The 19,552-nt window shown below is 31.5% G+C and overlaps 1 protein-coding gene across 1 annotated transcript; it reads left to right on the top strand.

Moving 5' to 3' along the window:
- Positions 1–14,397: 14,397 nt before the first annotated feature.
- LOC110650907 (uncharacterized) lies at positions 14,398–17,457 on the top strand. Its single transcript, XM_021806054.2, has 2 exons — positions 14,398–14,972; positions 16,172–17,457. Exons 1-2 carry the CDS (start codon positions 14,885–14,887, stop codon positions 16,951–16,953), a joined length of 870 nt encoding a protein of 289 aa, XP_021661746.2. The 5' UTR covers positions 14,398–14,884; the 3' UTR covers positions 16,954–17,457.
- Positions 17,458–19,552: the final 2,095 nt, after the last annotated feature.

Here is a 19,552-nt window from a genome sequence, read left to right as displayed (position 1 = left end):
CTACAAGTCTTATGAAGACACCAAAGCCCAGAAATGACCATAAGCAAGTCAAACAACTTGCACAAGTTCGGGTCCAAAAACTGGCCGAACCAGAGTTGACCAAATTGACCTAAAATTGACCTAAAATGGTACCATTTGACCAGCAATAGTATAATGACCATAACTCGGTCTACTTAACTCGGATTGACCTGAAATTTTGCACCGCGTCCATAAGACCTAGATCTATAAGTTTGTAGTTTCGACCGAGACCCGAAAACCGAGGGAACTAGGCCGTCCGGCTAGGTCAAACCAGTATTCCGAAATCCAGCAATTTGCATTAAAATGCACTAAACAAGAAAATGACTTTGGTAAAACGTACCAAACCTAAAACCCTATCGAATGTGACATATTAACGACACTAAAACCTAATTTACCTAAAACGCAACGAGGGTCAGTATATTAGGTGATTAAGTGAAAAATTGAGTTCAGTGCATTATTTACCAAACATTATCGTTAGAGACAATTTAATTTAGTACTGAAACACTTCAAATTGTGTTTCTCGATTACTAAAGACTCGAGAAAAGAGAAGGAAACACTGAGTCCGCACTGGGAGACAACATCAGAGGTTTGTGCACAACGGCTATTGCTTTTGAATTTTTCAATTGAAATAAATATTGAATATTTGTATATTATTGTTTTAAATTGTGTTTGTGCACAACAACTGTTTCTTTTGAATTATTTTCAATGGAAATAAATATTGACTATTTGCATATCATTGTTTTAAATTGTGGAAATGTGTTTGGTGGACACTTATTGATTGAAAAACATTGTGAATGGTTTGAAACTGTGAAAAATTGTTTGAATGATATTGATGGAAACTTATTGATTGAAAAGCACTGTAAATGGTTTTGTGGAAATTGAAGTTAATTATGAATTGGGTTGCCATTTTATGAATGAAACTATGAGTTTGGAAATTTATTGGATTCTCACGAATCATTTGAATAAAATGTTTGGAATTGATTTTGTGTTCACACTTAGCATGACAGTATCGTATCATTCCTTCTCCATTTATGGGGTTGTGATCGTTTATTTTCCTTCTCCATTTATGGAGTCGTGATCGTTTATTTTTCTCCCTCTCTGGTTTACCAGTTGAGGTGATCGGATGAGTACTCATTATATAGCTAGCTCCCCTTCCTCATTGATTTCGATTAGTGAGGTTGTGATTGCTTTGTCGTGGTGTACAACACGGCATTGATCGGAAAATTGTGTCATGGCTTAAGTTGTGAATGAATTGGCAACACTGTATTCTTAAATTATTCGACTAAATTGCATTATTATGTATTGTGAGATTGTGAAATTGATTTAAACTCTCATTGACATATACTGTCTTTTGAATTCAAACATGATCTGACTTATGGAAAATTATTGTGATATTGACAAATGGAGTTTAAATTCTTGTTGACATTTATTGTCTTGAATTTAACTATGATTTTAAGTATCCACTATTTACATGACTTATGAATTGTGATTTAAATTGTATTTGGTTAATGTTGTGCACCACTGAGACATTGTCTCAAATGATAGCTTTTAATTGTCAGTCTCGGTAGAGAGACAGTATGAGGCAGACTAGGCTGCATATACATCCAGCGAGGGATTTCCTGGTATAATGAGTATACCAATATTTTGCATTTTGTACTGTAATGTATGACACTGTATATACATATTGTTTTTTGTTTTGAGGAGTTGTAAATTCAAATTGTACCTTGAAGTTGTAAAATAATTACGAGCTGTTTTGACTTGTAAAAGCTGTATTATATTTCCTTATCTCAGACTTTGAAAAATTTCTATGGAATTGAGTTGATAAATTGTTGTGTTGAGAAATGTATTGGAGTTGAGATTTGGAAAATTATTGAAGTGCTTTTCAAGAACTGCTTTATCCAAAATACGATGGCACTCTGCCAAAATTTTCTGAAATACCAAGTAAACCAAATGAGTTAGTTATTTCACTCAGTTCACCAAAGTCTTTAACACTGTAGATAGTGCTCACCATCGTAAAAGAAGTAAGAAAAGTTTTAAAATCCCTTGTAGTGTATTTAATGGGTTATCGAGACGGAGTTGGTAATTCATTAGGTATACTACGGGATCATGTTATGCCTTCGAGGGTAGGGTGTGACATGTTTTAGTGGTATCGAGCATAGTTTTTAAATTCTGCTTTCACCTGTTATTTGAATGTTCTTTCTGCATAGTACAACTGCTCAATATCATTGTTGATACATAAATTACATTACAGTATAAATATGCACTAACGAGAGTAAATATCCTTGTGTTATTGTTCAGGAAAGCTAAGATCCTCGCATTGAATATGGAAGAGGGTGATCGTTCAGTCGATCAGTCTATAGAGGCTGAGGTGCAAGGGGATGCCCCAGGCCTACATAATGTTAGTGGTTCAAAGAAGACCCACCGCAGACTGCAGCTTTTCGCTCACCACTCAAAGAGATGGCTGCAATGTTCCAACAAATGGCTGGTAATGTGCCTACTCAAGTCCCAATACAGACACCAGTGGTACAACCACAGTCTCCTACGAGGCAGTATGATAAATTGATGAAGTATGGGGCTACAGAGTTTAAGGGGACAGTAGATCCTCTAGAAGCTGAACAATGGTTAGAGAGGATGGATAGGGTGTTCAAGAAGCTACATTGTACAGAAGAGCTTAGATTTGAATACTCAGTGTCCTTACTACAGGGGGATGCTTATGACTGGTGGAAAACCATTCCCCACAGTCTGGTAGAACCTGCAGTGCTAACATGGAATGACTTCCTCAGGGAATTCAGGCAGAAATATATCCCTGATGCTTATGTAGACCAGAAGCTGCAAGAGTTCCTAAGTCTGAAACAGGGGGGCAGATCAGTGGCTGAGTATGAAAGAGAATTTTCCCGCCTTAGCCATTATGCAGTGAGTCTACTCTCTACCAGCAGGGAAAGATGCAAGAGGTTTGAAACTGGCTTGAAGCCCAGTATCAGAGTACAAGTGCTCGGCTTCAAACACACTAACTTCTCTGAACTTGTTTCTCAAGCCCTAGAGTTGGAAAGAGTTGAGTTTGAGACTACTCCTGAGAAAAAGAGATCAGAGAAGACAGATGAAGAGGGAAAGTCAGTAGAACAGAGTTCCAGTGGTCCTACTGGAAAGAGGAAGAACTATGAGGGACACAACAGAGGTGGCAAGAAGTCTGGTAGGGGAGGACATTCAGGACAGAAACCTCCTTTATCTGGTCAGCATAGTACCGGAGGTTCCTACCATTCCCGCCAATGTGAAAATTGTGGAAGATATCATGGTGGGATATGCTATAAGGCTATTGGAGCCTGTTATAACTGTGGAGGCATAGGACACTTTGCCAAGGACTGCACCAGTAGTCGCAGAGTTGGACCACCTCCTACTACTGCAGAAGGGTCAGTTCAGAGCCCTGTCACCAGAAGCTCACAACCACCTAGCAGAGGTAGAGGCAGGGGTAGAGGTAGCCAAGCAGGCAGCCAAGGCACAGTAAAACAATCAGAGCAAGATAGTGCTCCAGTCAGAGTCTATGCCATGAAACAGAGGGAAGAGGCAGAGACATCTGATGTTGTGGCTGGTACCTTCTCAACTTTTAACCAGAATTTGTTTGTGTTATTTGATCCGGGTTCTACCCATTTTTATGTGAGTGCTAGCATCATTGATTGCATTGTTGTTCCATGTACAAAAATAGACTTTGATGTGCTAGTAACAAGTCCGCTAGGAGAGGAGGTCAGGGAAATAAATTTTGATACATTAGTGATTAGTCCTTTAGGATAGGGATTGTGATAATAAGTGAAATTAGTTTTGGAAGAGTTTATCGGCGAAAAGTATTTCCTGACACACCATAAGTTATAAAGCTAATTGGCGAGCCTATTTAATGTAAAGCAAGAGGACGTAAAAGTAAGTTACAGTAATAGAATTGCTCTAGATGAAGGCAGAGATGTTACTGTTAGTAATTGTTAATGGATATTGTAATCAGAATAAGTTCGAATATCAGTGAATTCGAAAAGGACAAAGGATAGGAAAGTTTGATATATTGGGATGTATTGTAGTAACTATGCAATGTTCTTGATTGTTTATATCAGAATCGCGGATTACTGATTTAACTTGAGATTATTGTGTAGAGCTACGTACTATCTGATAGTACACCTAGATGAGGATAGTTGCCAACGGCATCTGTTTTTGTATAGTTATGCCAGGACATAATTTAATTGTTAGAAATAAGTTTGAAAATCCTACTTAGGGATCTAAAACTCAAAAGTTAGAATATCGAAAGGTTATGGTTCGATAAAAGGAATTAAGTTATAGAATATTGACAGATAAAAAGAGTTATGGAAGTAGAGATTTGAACAGTTGATTCATATATAACAAAGAAATATTCCGAATGTGAGGAAGACTATGGACTAGAATGGTCAGAGGACCAATGCCTGATGAATGATTCTAACATGATCTCAAGGGTCATTCAAGAAGCAACGTGAACCGGAATATTAGACAGCATAATAGTAAGAGGAGATTGGTGTTATCCAAACAAATCAAACATTGTATTAGATTGTTAAAAGTCTTATACAAATTTGAGAAAAAGAAGATTATACGATCATATAGAAAGGAGAAAATAAACGTATGACTATTGTAAGATGACTACTGGGTAAAATTTCGTGGACGAAATTTATTTAAGGGGGGGAGAATTGTAATACCCTAAGTTCTGGTAGTGCGTTCTCTTGCTCCGTGACCGATGTTGTCCGGACAGCTAGGATGCCTAGAACCACACCTTGATATGAGAGAGGAGACATAAATAATGAAATACAAGAAAAGAAAATACAAGAAAAATAAAGGAAAAATAATAGCAAAGAAATGTCACCAAGTTAAGCGAGCCGGAAACCTAGCGATGGGTGACCGCACCGAGAAGTCACGGCGTGGACCGTTGACTAGCCCTGGACTGCGGGGAACCCTGGAAAATATTTTTAGGACATAAATAGACCCTTATTGAAGTATAAATCTCATTAGAAAGATTAAAGAAAAATTAAATAATTAGTACAAAGAAAAGTGAGAAATCGAAAAACAGACAAAATACGGTGTTACCGAAAAATCGGGAACGTAACCCGAACAGGGGCATTATGGTCATTTGACATCCCGAAGTGTCTTTTGACCTAAATATCCACTAAAAATAAATAATATTACACTTAGAAAATAAAATGAAAAATTAAATTGGTGGTACCTAAAATAAATAGTGGAAATCATGGGTTAAATGTGGAATAAGTGGGAAGTTAGCTTAAAATATGATTTAATTTTTTTGTGGACCACTAAGGGGATTAATTAAATGCATAGTGGGACATGTGTACACTTAAAATGCAGCTGAATAATTCATCTTCCTCATTTGCATTCAACTTGCCGAAATGAAGAACCTTGAAACCTCCATGGACGTGTTGTGTAAAGCTTGATTTCCTCTCTCCATTTCAACTCCAATCCTTTAAGTTCCTTCATGAAAAATGGTCTACACATCACAAGGAAGATATTGATACCAATTTTGAGAAGTTTGGTGAAGGTTTAGCAAGTTACAATTAAAGGTAAGTTTGCATTTTTGAGAATTTCTTTGTTAAAGTTTATGTTCATGTTATGGGTGTTGGTTTGGTGAAGGAAAATTTTGAGTTTGAAGGGTTATTGTTGTTTTCATTTTGGACAGCCATGAGTCACGTTTTTTATGAGATATTTGTGCATATAATTGATGAGAAATGGTGTTGATCATGATGAATTAGTAACCTAGTGAATTATTTCATGTTTATATGGTGATTTATGCACTTGGATGGGAATTGGTAAATTGGATGACACTTTGATGTTGAAGAATGGTTTGCGGCAGCTTGGGGACACTTGAGTAATGGTATATATTGAAGGAAGTGTGGGCAGAATATTGACCTAGAAGGTTGATGAGATGTATGTAGATTGATATTGTAAAGTGTATGTAAAATTTGTAATGGTTAGGTGTGTTTGTAATGGTAATTAGAAATTGTAATTGTGAATGATATTTGGTGTGTTGAGGGTAATGGTAATCTGCCCAAAATAATGTTAATGTAAAGTAGATAATGCTTTTGGTAATGTACCAAAACAGATTGGTAGGGTATGGAAGTAAACTTTGCAAGTTAAATGTGTGTTTGAAGTGGGGTGTGAAAGGCATAGTGAGGGCAGTGTACATTTTAGCCTATAACCTTAAATGTGTAACCTCAATTGGTATGAGACCAATTTGAGGTGAAACTAGGCACAAAATGTGCCAACTTTCATTTAGAAACCATACCAAAATTCTGCTTGCAAGGTGACCTAATTAATTGACCTATTCGGATTAGGTGCTATTAGGACCTGAAAAATGACCAATTGGGCAGCAGTGAGTGTTTAGGCCATAACTCACTCAAACCAGGTCCAATTGACCTGAAATTTTGACCAAGAATAGTTAAGACCCATACCTACAAGTCTTATGAAGACACCAAAGCCCAGAAATGACCATAAGCAAGTCAAACAACTTGCACAAGTTCGGGTCCAAAAACTGGCCGAACCAGAGTTGACCAAATTGACCTAAAATTGACCTAAAATGGTACCATTTGACCAGCAATAGTATAATGACCATAACTCGGTCTACTTAACTCGGATTGACCTGAAATTTTGCACCGCGGTCCATAAGACCTAGATCTACAAGTTTGTAGTTTCGACCGAGACCCGAAAACCGAGGGAACTAGGCCATCCGGCTAGGTCAAACCAGTATTCCGGAATCCAGCAATTTGCATTAAAATGCACTAAACAAGAAAATGACTTTGGTAAAACGTACCAAACCTAAAACCCTATCGAATGTGACATATTAACGACACTAAAACCTAATTTACCTAAAACGCAATGAGGGTCGGTATATTAGGTGATTAAGTGAAAAATTGAGTTCAGTGCATTATTTACCAAACATTATCGTTAGAGACAATTTAATTTAGTACTGAAACACTTCAAATTGTGTTTCGATTACTAAAGACTCAGAAAAGAGAAGAAAACACCGAGTCCGGACAGGAGACAGTCATCAGAGGTTTGTGCACAACGGCTATTGCTTTTGAATTTTTCAATTGAAATAAATATTGAATATTTATATATTATTGTTTTAAATTGTGTTTGTGCACAACAACTGTTTCTTTTGAATTATTTTCAATGGAAATAAATATTGACTATTTGCATATCATTGTTTTAAATTGTGAAAATGTGTTTGGTGGACACTTATTGATTGAAAAACATTGTGAATGGTTTGAAATCGTGAAAAATTGTTTGAATGATATTGATGGAAACTTATTGATTGAAAAGCAATCGTAAATGGTTTTGTGGAAATTGAAGTTAATTATGAATTGGGTTGCCATTTTATGAATGAAACTATGAGTTTGAAATTTATTGGATTCTCACGAATCATTTGAATAAAATGTTTGGAATTGATTTTGTGTTCACACTTAGCATGACAATGATCGTATCATTCCTTCTCCATTTATGGGGTTGTGATCGTTTATTTTCCTTCTCCATTTATGGAGTCGTGATCGCTTATTTTTCTCCCTCTCTGGTTTACCGGTTGAGGTGATCGGATGAGTACTCATTATATAGCTAGCTCCCTTCCTCATTGATTTCGATTAGTGAGGTTGTGATTGCTTTGTCGTGGTGTACAACACGGCATTGATCGGAAAATTGTGTCATGGCTTAAGTTGTGAATGAATTGGCAACATCGTATTCTTAAATTATTCGACTAAATTGCATTATTATGTATTGTGAGATTGTGAAATTGATTTAAACTCTCATTGACATATCTTGTCTTTTGAATTCAAACATAATCTGACTTATGGAAAATTATTGTGATATTGACAAATGGAGTTTAAATTCTTGTTGACATTTATTGTCTTGAATTTAACTATGATTTTAAGTATCCACTATTTACATGACTTATGAATTGTGATTTAAATTGTATTTGGTTAATGTTGTGCACCACTGAGACATTGTCTCAAATGATAGCTTTTAATTGTTTGTCGCAGTAGAGAGACAGACAGTATACAGACTAGGCCGCATATACATCCAAATGAGGATTTCTGGTATAATGAGTATACCAATATTTTGCATTTTGTAATCAGAATGTATGACCTTTGTATGTACATATTATTTTTGGTTTTGAGCAGTTGTAAATTCAAATTGTACCTTGAAGTTGTAAAATAATTACGAGCTGTTTTGACTTGTAAAAGCTGTATTATATTTCCTTATCTCAGACTTTGAAAAATTTCTATGGAATTGAGTTGATAAATTGTTGTGTTGAGAAATGTATTGGAGTTGAGATTTGGAAAATTATTAAAGTACTTTTTACAGGTTTTCTGAAGAACTGTTTTATCCAAAATACAGATGGCACTCTGCCAAAATTTTTACAGAAATTCCAAGTAAACCAAATGAGTTAGTTATTTCACTCAGTTCACCAAAGTCTTTAACACCTGTAGATAGTGCTCACCACTGTAAAAGAAGTAAGAAAAGTTTTTAAAATCCCTTGTAGTGTATTTAATGGGTTATCAGTAGACGGAGTTGGTAATTCATTAGGTATACTACGGGATCATGTTATGCCTTACTGAGGGGTAGGGTGTGACATTAGGTATACTAGGGCATTTGATACTTTAAAATTCTTCAATTTGTGAATTTCAAGTTTTGGTGTCACTATTCACTTCATTAGTCAACAAAAATGTTGACTTTTGGATAGAAAATAGGTGCATTGGTTTTAACACTCCCAATGTACCACATTTTGCATTTAAAACTTGTTGGAATTAATCACCAAATCCATTTCCAAGCTTAGCACTAAGGGGCAGAATTTTTAGTTTTTGTACCATAAGTTTACTGTTCCATTAGGGACTGTTACATTGGAAATTTGAGGAAATGGTAAACATGAAAGTTGTTCCTTATTTTGTCTAGTTGAATTTCTTTTTTTGAATCACTCCATTTGGAGTTTTGTAGCTCCAGATATGGTCCAAAAACCACAGATGGCAGGATTTCCAATCTGCAGAATTTACCAAATCTACAGTACAATAAACAGTGATTGCCACTGCCTTTTTGAATAGGTTTTGGTCATAATTTGGGGTAGGTTTCTTCATGAAATTTGTTTGTCTATATCTCATCTTGTTGCTGTAAAAATTTCAGGTCAAATGGACCATTCTACAGTGAGTTATGGCCAAATGAACAGTTACTTTTCATTTGGTCATTCTGCAGAATTTGCTTGCAGGGTATCCGGATTGGGGCCAACTTTTGGTCCACTTGCTTTGGTCTTTTGGGCATGGTTTCTTCAGCAAAATTGTGCCATTATAAGTCTAGTTTCATGTCCAATTGGCCAAACACCAATTGAACCTACACAGCCAAAGATATGACAGTCCAAACAGGCTAGACTCATAGCCTCCCTGCTGCTGTCACTAGGCAGCCTACCCATTTCAGTTTGCCATGCTATAGCTCACTCCAAATTATGGTCAACTTACCCCAAATGGTCACTAATTGACCATTAGAATGTACTTTAACAACTTCATAAGCCAAGTCTAATTTTCACTCCCAAACCCTAGCTCAAATTCAAGGTTTACACCAATTACCCTAGTTAGCACACCAATTCATTATACATGTGTATATATACCTTAAACATCATCTTTAGTCCATTTTAAGTCCATCAAAACAATCACTCTTATCCCTTCCTTAGGTCTGCCGAAATTCAAGGAGTACATATACATAAATTTCATTCATTTAATTCACAATTCCTTACTTATTTTAAGTCCTTAATATGGAATAAAAGAAGTATAAATATAAATAGGCACTAACCTCTTGTAGGGCAGAATTTTCCAAGTTTAATCTTCACTTTCTTTCCTTTTCTAGGCTGCCAAACACTTCCCAAGAGGTATAGACAAGTTTTTAGTGAATAGAGTAGGAAGATTTATGGTGAAAAGAAGAGAGAAATGGAGCTTGCTTGAGGTTTTAATGGAGGTTGGGTCTAGGGCATGAATTTCGGTTGCATTTGGGGAAGAAGAAGGCAGCTGTATTTTTTTAATTCCTTAGGTCACATTTGTCTCTTTTTATTAGTTAATTAGTTGGTTGTTTAATTGTGATTGGAGGGAACTTCAAATGACATCATAATGATGTCATAAATGAGCCTTTTTTCTCATTTTCTATTCTTTTCTTCTCTACTTATTTTCAATTTAATTTTTAGCAATATTTATTCACATTTTATGTCATAATAATTATTTACTCAACTGGACAAGTTGGCCAAAAATCGTCTCTGAAGGCGAAATGACCAAAATGCCCTCCGTTCGGCTTAACGGGTCAAAATTGTCTGTACCGATTGAAAAATTTTTTTAAATATTTTCTTGGCATTCTAATGCCATAGGAACCTCAATGACCCTTCTCTGAAGTCCCAAAAATTATTTTATGAATTTTTCCCCGGGTCTAGGGCCCCTAGTCGTGAGAACCGCAACTTCCCTCTGGGTTACCCATCGCTTGGGCACCGGCTCATTTGACTTAGTTGTATTTTATTTCTAAAATTTTTACTAAATTTTTCTTATTAATATTTGAGTTAATTATGGTTTCTAACTTTAGTTTAAATATTTTTCCGAACGTTCTAGCTGTCCGGACCGACACCGGTCACTGAAACAGTAGAATGTACAGAGTTGCTACCAGGAGGGTGTTACAGTGTATGTTATGATTTGCCAATTATTTTGAAAAGGCCTCTTGTTCTAAAATAACAACTTTAAAAATAATACTAAAATTACAATTAATTAATTATTTAAAATTTTTAATTTTATATTTTTCAAAATAATTCCAAAAAAAAAAAAAGTTTCTTACAAGCTTTGATTAGGTTCATTAACCATTTGAGTAAAAGTAATTTGATGCATGAACTCGCCTTACCAAACTTACCACAGAGTCATGAGAATTTCATAATAAAAAAAATTAGAAAGAAAATAAGAGATTTAAAATGACATAGAAACAATAATATTAAAAAAATTATAATTTTTAAATATCGATATAAAATTAATTTTTTAATAAAATTAAATGATGAAAAATAATTTATATAATGAATTTAATTAATTTAAAATTAATTAATATTTATTTATTGTTGTGAATTTGCACCTTTAACACGTTTTAAACTTCTATTAACATATATTTTTATTTTTTTAATAAAAAATCTTAAAATTAATTTACTTCTTCTATTTATTTTATTAGCGATTTAAAATTTTCGCATGATGACTAAGAAAATAATTAAATTACTTAAATTATAATAAAAAGCTCTAATTAAAATATCATTTATCTCACTTAATTAAAAAGGAAATGCAAAAATGAGATTTAGAAAATTATAAAAATGGTTATTGTATTTAGTAAAACTAAAGGTAAAATTAAAAAAAAAATTAATTAATCATTTTTAATTTTTTTAAATGATATATAATTTTAGATACAATAAATTTTAAGACAGATAATTTTAGATATAATAAATTTTAAAAATTGACAGATAGAAAAGAAGAAAAAATTGATTAATAATTGATTTCGCCTTTTATTTTATTTCATAAAATTTAAAAATTATTGAATAAAATTTTTATAAAAAATTTTTCGTAAATAATTTTTAACCTTATATATAAAATTTTTAGCATATATATATATATATATATATATATTACAAGAGAGAATTACATTACACATGCCAAGGAATGAGAGTGGGATTAGGAACTGCAGTCCTCAAGATTGTTCGATACGCAGAGACAAAAGCCAAGGGCTATAAATAGTTAATAACCTCACAAATTAACACCCACGCCTTCTCTTCTCGCATACGGATACCCACAGGAACTTTTCTCTAGTAGTGATAACTCTAACAAAGCTCCTCAATTCTCTGCAATTCTTTGGCCAAATCTTAACATGATTTCTCCTTGGATAAAGTCTTTTTTCTCAAATCAATCATACCCATTTTGGTTTTCTGTCTAAAACCTTGAGAAATTGTCACTTGTTGCATTGGTTTTTTTTTTTTTTTCCTGGTTTTAAACCCAGTTTCTGCCTATTTTGATTTTTGGTTTTTTAGACTCTTTTTGGGTTTTCTTTTTTGAGTGTTTTGGCCTTTCAGATTTCATTATGAGTAACTGGAGGAGACATAAAGGTGAAATTAATCATTCAGAAGTTAAGGGGACGACAAGATCACACCATAGAAAGCCTCCTCATGGTATGTTCTTCTTTCTGTAAAAACAAAAAAATGGGAAAGGAGTAAAGAAAGAAAACATTCTGAATAATGGTAGAGATTTTAACACTCTATTATTAATATATTTAAAAAAATATTTTTTTCAATAATAATTTTAACAATAATATCAAATAGATTTGATATTTTTATTTTTATGTGTAATATTATCATATATTAAATTAATAAAAAATATGATAATATTCTAACATAAGAGATTTTTATGTAAATTTTTCAGGCGATGAGACTTTTATGTAATATTTTTTAAATTAAAGAATTTTATAATAACAAAATAAAAATAAAAAATAAAAATATAATAAACTCTAAAATCGAATGGCTAGTAAAAATTTTCTTATTATTTTTTAAAAATTTATTATTTATTATTTTTATATAATTAATTTTAATTAAAAATTAAATTCAAAACTTTATAATAATAAAGATGTTTATAATATGAGCATTTTTCTTCGAGTTACATTCAAAATATTCTCCATATGAATTTGATGCTTTCATAATAAATAAATTTATAGTGCTCTTTCACAGGGTCATGAAAATTTCATAATAAAAAAAAATTTGAAAGAAAATAAGAGATTTAAAATGACATGGAAACAATAACATTAAAAAAAATTATAATTTTTAAATATTGATATAAAATGAATTTTTTAATAAAATTAAATGATGAAAAATGTTTCATTTAATGAACTTAATTAATTTAAAATTAATTAAAATTTATTTATTGTTGCGAATTTGCACCATTAACACATTTTAAAATTTTAATAATATATATTTTTATTTTTTAATAAAAAAATTAAAACTAATTTACTTCCTTTGTTTAGTTTATCTGTAGTTTAAAATTTTTACATGATGATTAAAAAAATAATTAAATCACTTAAATTATGACAAAATGCTCCAACTAAAACACCTTTTATCTCATTTAATTAAAAAGGAAATGATAAAATGAGATTTTGGAAATTGTAAAAATTGTTATTGTATTTAGTAAAAATAAAGGTAAAATTAAAAAAAAAATTAATGATTCTTAATTTTCTTAAAATGACAAATAATTTTTGATAAAATAAATTCTAAAAAATGAGAGATAAAAATGAAGGAGAAAGTGATTAATAATTGATTTTGCCTTTTATTTTATTACATAAAATTTAAAAATTATTGAATAAAATTTGAATTATCCAATTAAATTAAAAAAAAACTTAATTAAGATATATAAATACAAACTTAAAAAACTTTTGTTAAAATCATGCATGACTCATTCAATTATACATGTTCATGAAATTTTAGTACATATTCCCATGTGGAAATTTGTATTAGTTTTTAATTTTTTATAAAAAAATTGAAAATTAAAGTTTTATGTTCATATGTATTAATTTTTAAATTAAGAAGTAAAAAATAATTTTTTTTTGTAATTTTAGAAAAAGTAACTATGATTTAAAAACAGTTTTACATTAATTCGATTGTTTTCTTTTATTTTTTCTCATTTTTTTCAAATATTTTCTAAATAGAAAATAATTACTTTCCTATACCTATAATTAAGATTATATTATAAATTTTATAGTTAAAATTGAATTATTAATTTTTTTAAAATTATTTTTTTACAATAATAAAAAGTTAATCATATGATTATAAAATAAATAAATAATATATGCTTGAAAAATTTTAATAGTAAAATAAGTTTCTAAATACTTTTTAAAATTTTTTTAATTGTGAAAAATTACTTTTTAAAATTTTTAAATTAAGAATTATTTGTTCATCACTAACGATTGAACACATTTTTTAATACTTTTCTTATTTTATAAAATAAAATTAAATATTTCTTAAAAATGGAAAATAGTGAATTATTTTATATCAATAAATATCGACTTAAATATTTTTTTATATTTAAAAACTACAATTTTATAGAATTTAATTTAATTAATTTTCTTAATTCTTATAATTTGAAACTTAATAAGTAAAAAAAATTAATTTTAATAAAAATAAAAATAAAATAAAAAAATAATATAATTATGTGAAAATTAAATAAATTTTTTTATAAATAATTTTTTAACTATATATATATATATATATATATATATATATATATATATATATATATATATATATATATATATATATATATATATATATATATATATATTTTACATTACACATGCCAAGGAATGAGAGTGGGATTAGGAACTGTAGCCCTCAAGATTGTTCGATACGCAGAGACAGTCCTTGAAGGAGAAGGAAGTTCTGTAGGCGAAGCGGTGACCTTAGTAATCCTAACGAAAGCTAAGGGCTATAAATAGTTAAATAGCCTCACAAATTAACGCCCACGCCTTCTCTTCTCGCATACCGATACCCACCAGAACTTTTCTCTAGTAGTGATCACTCTAAAAAAGCTCCTCAATTCTCTGCAATTCTTTGGCCAAATCTTAACATGATTTTGCCTTGGATAAAGTCTTTCTTCTCAAATCAATCATGCCCATTTTGGTTTTCTGTCTAAAACCTTGAGAAATTGTCACTTGTTGCATTGGTTTTTTTTTTTTTTCCTGGTTTTAAACCCAGTTTCTGCCTCTTTTGATTTTTGGTTTTTTAGACTCTTTTTGGGTTTTCTTTTTTGAGTGTTTTGGCCTTTCAGATTTCATTATGAGTAACTGGAGGAGACGTAAAGGTGAAATTAATCATCCAGAAGTTAAGAGGACGACAAGATCACACCATAGACAGCCTCCTCATGGTATGTTCTTCTTTCTGTAAAGAAAAAAAAAAAAAGGGAAAGGAGTAAAGAAAGAAAACATTTTGAATAATGGTAAAGATGGTGGGTTCTTGTTAGATTTTAATATGGAAGCCTCTTATTTATTTTTTACTTTTTCTATGATATTGCATGGTTATACTTTATGGATTTTGTAAAACAGTGGCTTAGTTTTTTTTTTGGTTGGAAATTCTGGGAAACTGGACAACTTGCTATTGGGTTGATTTATTACTTTTTTTCCCCAGTAATTTGTCTTGAATTGGTGGCAATGATGTGGTTTTTGTGATAATGGTGGAAATTTTCTGGTTATGGTGTTTCATGTTAGGGATTAAGTGTCTAAATGATAGCTTTTATGATGAAACTTTTTTTTATGATGAAACTTTTTTTTTAAGGGCTACAGTTTATTATGATTCTGAGGCCCTACATAATGTTAGAACCTCTGAGCAGATGGGCAGTTGTTGGTTCGATTTTTGGCTGAAAATAAGATGCATGGTCAATGTTGATTGTTCATGTACTTATGTTCTGGGAGTTGATCTAGAGTGGTTCTTTGGAACTTTTTGCTTGTTTTACTCCATTTGTGTAATATGTTTGTTGGTATGTGAAAATCTGGAAAGTGAAATTCACAGTTTCTACTTTGTATTTGCTTTTAGTATTAAAAGATTTCATGATGTTATTTTTTTTTCCAGACAGACTTTTGTTTTGAATCATGATGATTGTCAGTTTCGGACATGATTCCTTTTTTTTTTTTTGATGAAATTTTATTGAGCCAATGTCACAGCCATACAAGACATTGGGAATCTAGAGTTAATTTTCCCTTTTGGTCTAGTTAGTTAGAGTAGTAAATTAAATCTATACACAAACTTGGTGGTCTCCAACTATATGGATGAAAAAATGTTTGATATGGAAACATGAAATGAAAAAGAGCCCCCTGAAAATGGAATATATGCAGAGAAAGAATGAATGTTAAAGTCTTAGAGGTAGTTCAATTTGGGTTTGTATGAGGCATTACATGCGTCACATTTGTTCAGTTTACGCTAGTTGTGGATCCTTGTTGTCGTTGTCTATTACTTGTCATCTGTCATTCATTTAAGAGACCATGTTTTTGTTTTTGTTTCTGATGATATTTCCCTTTTCATGTTTATCTGTGAATATCTGAGCTTATGTTTTATTCTCTTTGTTTCCAGGTAGTTGGCAGCCAACTGTACCATCATGGGAGAAAAGATTCTGCTATTCAGTTGGTTTGGTTCCATGGGGCAAGCTATTGGAAACCAAAAAGTCTATGTACCTATATGAGAATATAGTTCAGTGGAATGACTCTGCTGGTGAAGAGGCTTTTCACAATGCTAAAAACCGGTTTTGGGCGAAGATTAATGGTCTTCATTGTGACATATCATTGCCCGATCCTGATATTTATATTGATGAAATTGACTGGAATTCCAACATTGACCCTGAATTGTACTTAGATTTGGAACGGGAGCCCAAATATCCTGATGAGAAAGATAAAGAGGAGGAAGTTGTGATTTTTGGTTGTTCTCTCCTGAATCAGTCATTTTCGTGCACCGGATGGGGGGAGGCTGAAGAGGAGGTGCAAAAGACAGCCACTGCAGCTTTGTATCCTGGATTTAGAGATTTTAATCAAAAGGGTAATAATGGAAACCCCAGGGAGAGCAATGTTTCTCAGGCCAATGGAGCCATGATTGATAATGAATGGGCAAATTGTTGGAGTGATTCATATAGATGGAAAAATAATTACGAGTGGGACAGTAATTATAAGCAGTGGAATAATTTCAATGATACAACTGGTGGAGATTGGGAAACATGGGATGAGAATAGCTGGAAGAACGAGGGTGCTGGCTGCTACATGTCAAGGTATAAAACCTCCAGGTTTGGAGGGAATGACCATCAGACGGATCGTGGAGGGTGGAGGAATGGAAGGGGGAGGAAGGGGATGAATTTTGCATATTAATGGTCACTTTTAAGAGACTGTTTTGAGGTGGGGCAACAAAATGAGTTATTGTTGACCAGTAACCTAAAGCAGATTTTGGCAAAGTAGGAATTCAGTGGAAGTGGGTGACAAAAGTTTTGTAAGTGTTAAGTATATATTACAGTAGGCTTTTTAGTTTAACCTATTATTTTATTTTTTTGTTCATGTGTGAGAACATACACTACATAAAATAGGTTGTTACAAATTGGGCCAAGTTTCTCTGCAAAGCATGTGTTCAGCATTGGGAGAGTCTTTTGTTAGTTAGTGATGCACAGTGATCATCTCAAGATGTGTTCTTTGTTTCTGTAGGTTCATATGTAGTGAGGATTCAAATGTCTATTCACGTTGCAAATTGGTCCCTTGCTTTCATTGTATGAATTCTATTAAGAGGTTGTTCAAAGATTGTGAATGTCCCCAGAAAATGTAGTATCTCAATATTGTTTTCTGGAATTTATTACATGTTCTTCGATTATTGTCGACAGATAACTCATTTGCTTTTGGCTTGTTTTTCCAAGGGGTTAGTTATTTTTAGTTTGCTCTTGTGAGATGTAGCATTTACCTAAGCCTAAGCCGTAAGGATTTGTTTTTTCAGAGCTACAGGGCTTGGATTTTGGGTAAATGAATGGTAGGCAGTGCAGTACTTTGAACTCTATGCAGCAACTGTTCGAACCGTTAACCGGATTGGGTAATGGTTCTGGTTCATGAATTGAGCCGGAATCAGGTTTTGCTCTGTCACTTCTCCTTGAACTAAAACTGGAATTGGCTTGAAGTCGACTTTTCGAATTGGCAATTCTGAATCTGGAATCGATCCAATTCAAGATTTTCTTTTTTTTTAAAAAAAAAATTATATTAAGTATATGTTTAGGTCCCTTTAATTGTTTTACATTAGAAATTAAATTAGTGATGCCTAAAAATTTGTTTTAATTTGATAATACCACTGGTCAAATTGGAATTGGACTAGAATTGTATTGAACCGTTTTGATCCGATCCTTGAGTGTCGCTGAATTGGCGGTTGGGGCGGAAACCGGATTAAAACCGGCCCTGCGGCAAATCTAGCCACGGCCTATTATCCATCGTCTTCCATTTTCTCGGCTTGTTTCGTAGGAGGGAAAGGAGGTGGAAATCAGCTGTTTGGTTCAACTGAAGCTTAATCCCATCTTCGTACAGACACAAAGACATATATTGCTTATATTGCCATGATATCAATCCAATAATGGTCAATTTATACAGGAATTAATTATAAAAATTAAATTTAAATAAATTGTCCTTCGTCAAAAGAATTTTTGAACTTTTGTTGTTAAATTTTGATTTATTATTAATTATTTTTACATAAATTGATTAATTTAAGTTATATTATTGAATTAAAAAAAAAGAAAATTGTTTTATTTTGTAAAATTCAACTTTTTTTAAAAAAAAATATTTGTGGTTAACCATAATTAGTTTTTGGGAAAATTATATAAAAAAAAAAACTTAACTTTCAAAAAGTTGCAATTTCACTTTGAATCAAAAAAAATTTACTAATTAAACTATGAACTTCTAAAGAATTACAATTATACCCTACCATTTGTTTTTCATAAGAAAATGGAAAATGTTGTCTCCCTGGTTCGACTCCTTGTAATAAAATAATGATTAAATATTATCTCTATTTATGAGTATAATGGGAGGCTGTAGTTAGTTGTCTAATAATTCATCTTATTAGGTGTTACTCGAGTTTGGTGATAGGTCTCCTTCTATAGGATTAGGTTAAATCAAGAGCGTTAACATATAGTCTTGAGCCTCAGGTCTAAGAGGTCTATAATCGATATACCTGAAAAGCTCTCATTTATTTGTTTTTTTTTTAAATAAAAAATGTCACGACAACTTGTCACGCCAATAATTAGTGTAAGATATAATTGACAATTTTTTAGTTAAGGATTGTAAATTTTTAAAAGTTTAAGGTTTTTTTAGACATTTCCCCCTAAAATTTATAAGATTTTTTTATTCATAAAAAATATTTCATATTATTGTTGACATTAACATATTATTAACAAAATTATTTATGTGATTTCTTTTAAAATAAAAATGATCAATGTACCTATAATATTAATAAATTAAAATAATAGTCACTCTAAAATAAATAAAATATTAACTATTATTATCTTTCAAATCTTTGACATTTGTTTTTAAATTTTTGGGTGTTAAAATATTCAGAGAAAAACTTAAAAGATTGAATAATCTTTTATTACATATTATTAAAAATTCAAATTCATTTAAAAAAAATAAAGAGATTTATAGATTTGTATGTTAAGGAATATTTCTATAAAAAAATTATTTTCATGAAAAAAAAATTAGAATGAAGAAAATTTTAAATGTTGAATGAATTAATTATAAGATTATTTTAAATTGATTTACTGGATTGAATTGAATTAAAACATTTTTATGAATGAAAAATCTTATAAATTTTAGGAGAAATTGTTAAAAAAAAAACCATAAACTTTTGAAAATTTTACAATTTCACTCTAAATTAAAAAATTACCAATTAAACCCTTTAACTAACTACTAGTATGAAGAGCTGATGTGGCACGATAAAGTCGTATTTCTG

This window comes from Hevea brasiliensis, chromosome 3 (assembly GCF_030052815.1).
Source record: "Hevea brasiliensis isolate MT/VB/25A 57/8 chromosome 3, ASM3005281v1, whole genome shotgun sequence".
In the NCBI taxonomy this organism is placed as follows: domain Eukaryota; kingdom Viridiplantae; phylum Streptophyta; class Magnoliopsida; order Malpighiales; family Euphorbiaceae; genus Hevea; species Hevea brasiliensis.
The sequence above is the reverse complement of the archived record's forward strand: the minus strand, read 5'-3'. Positions and strand labels throughout refer to the sequence as shown.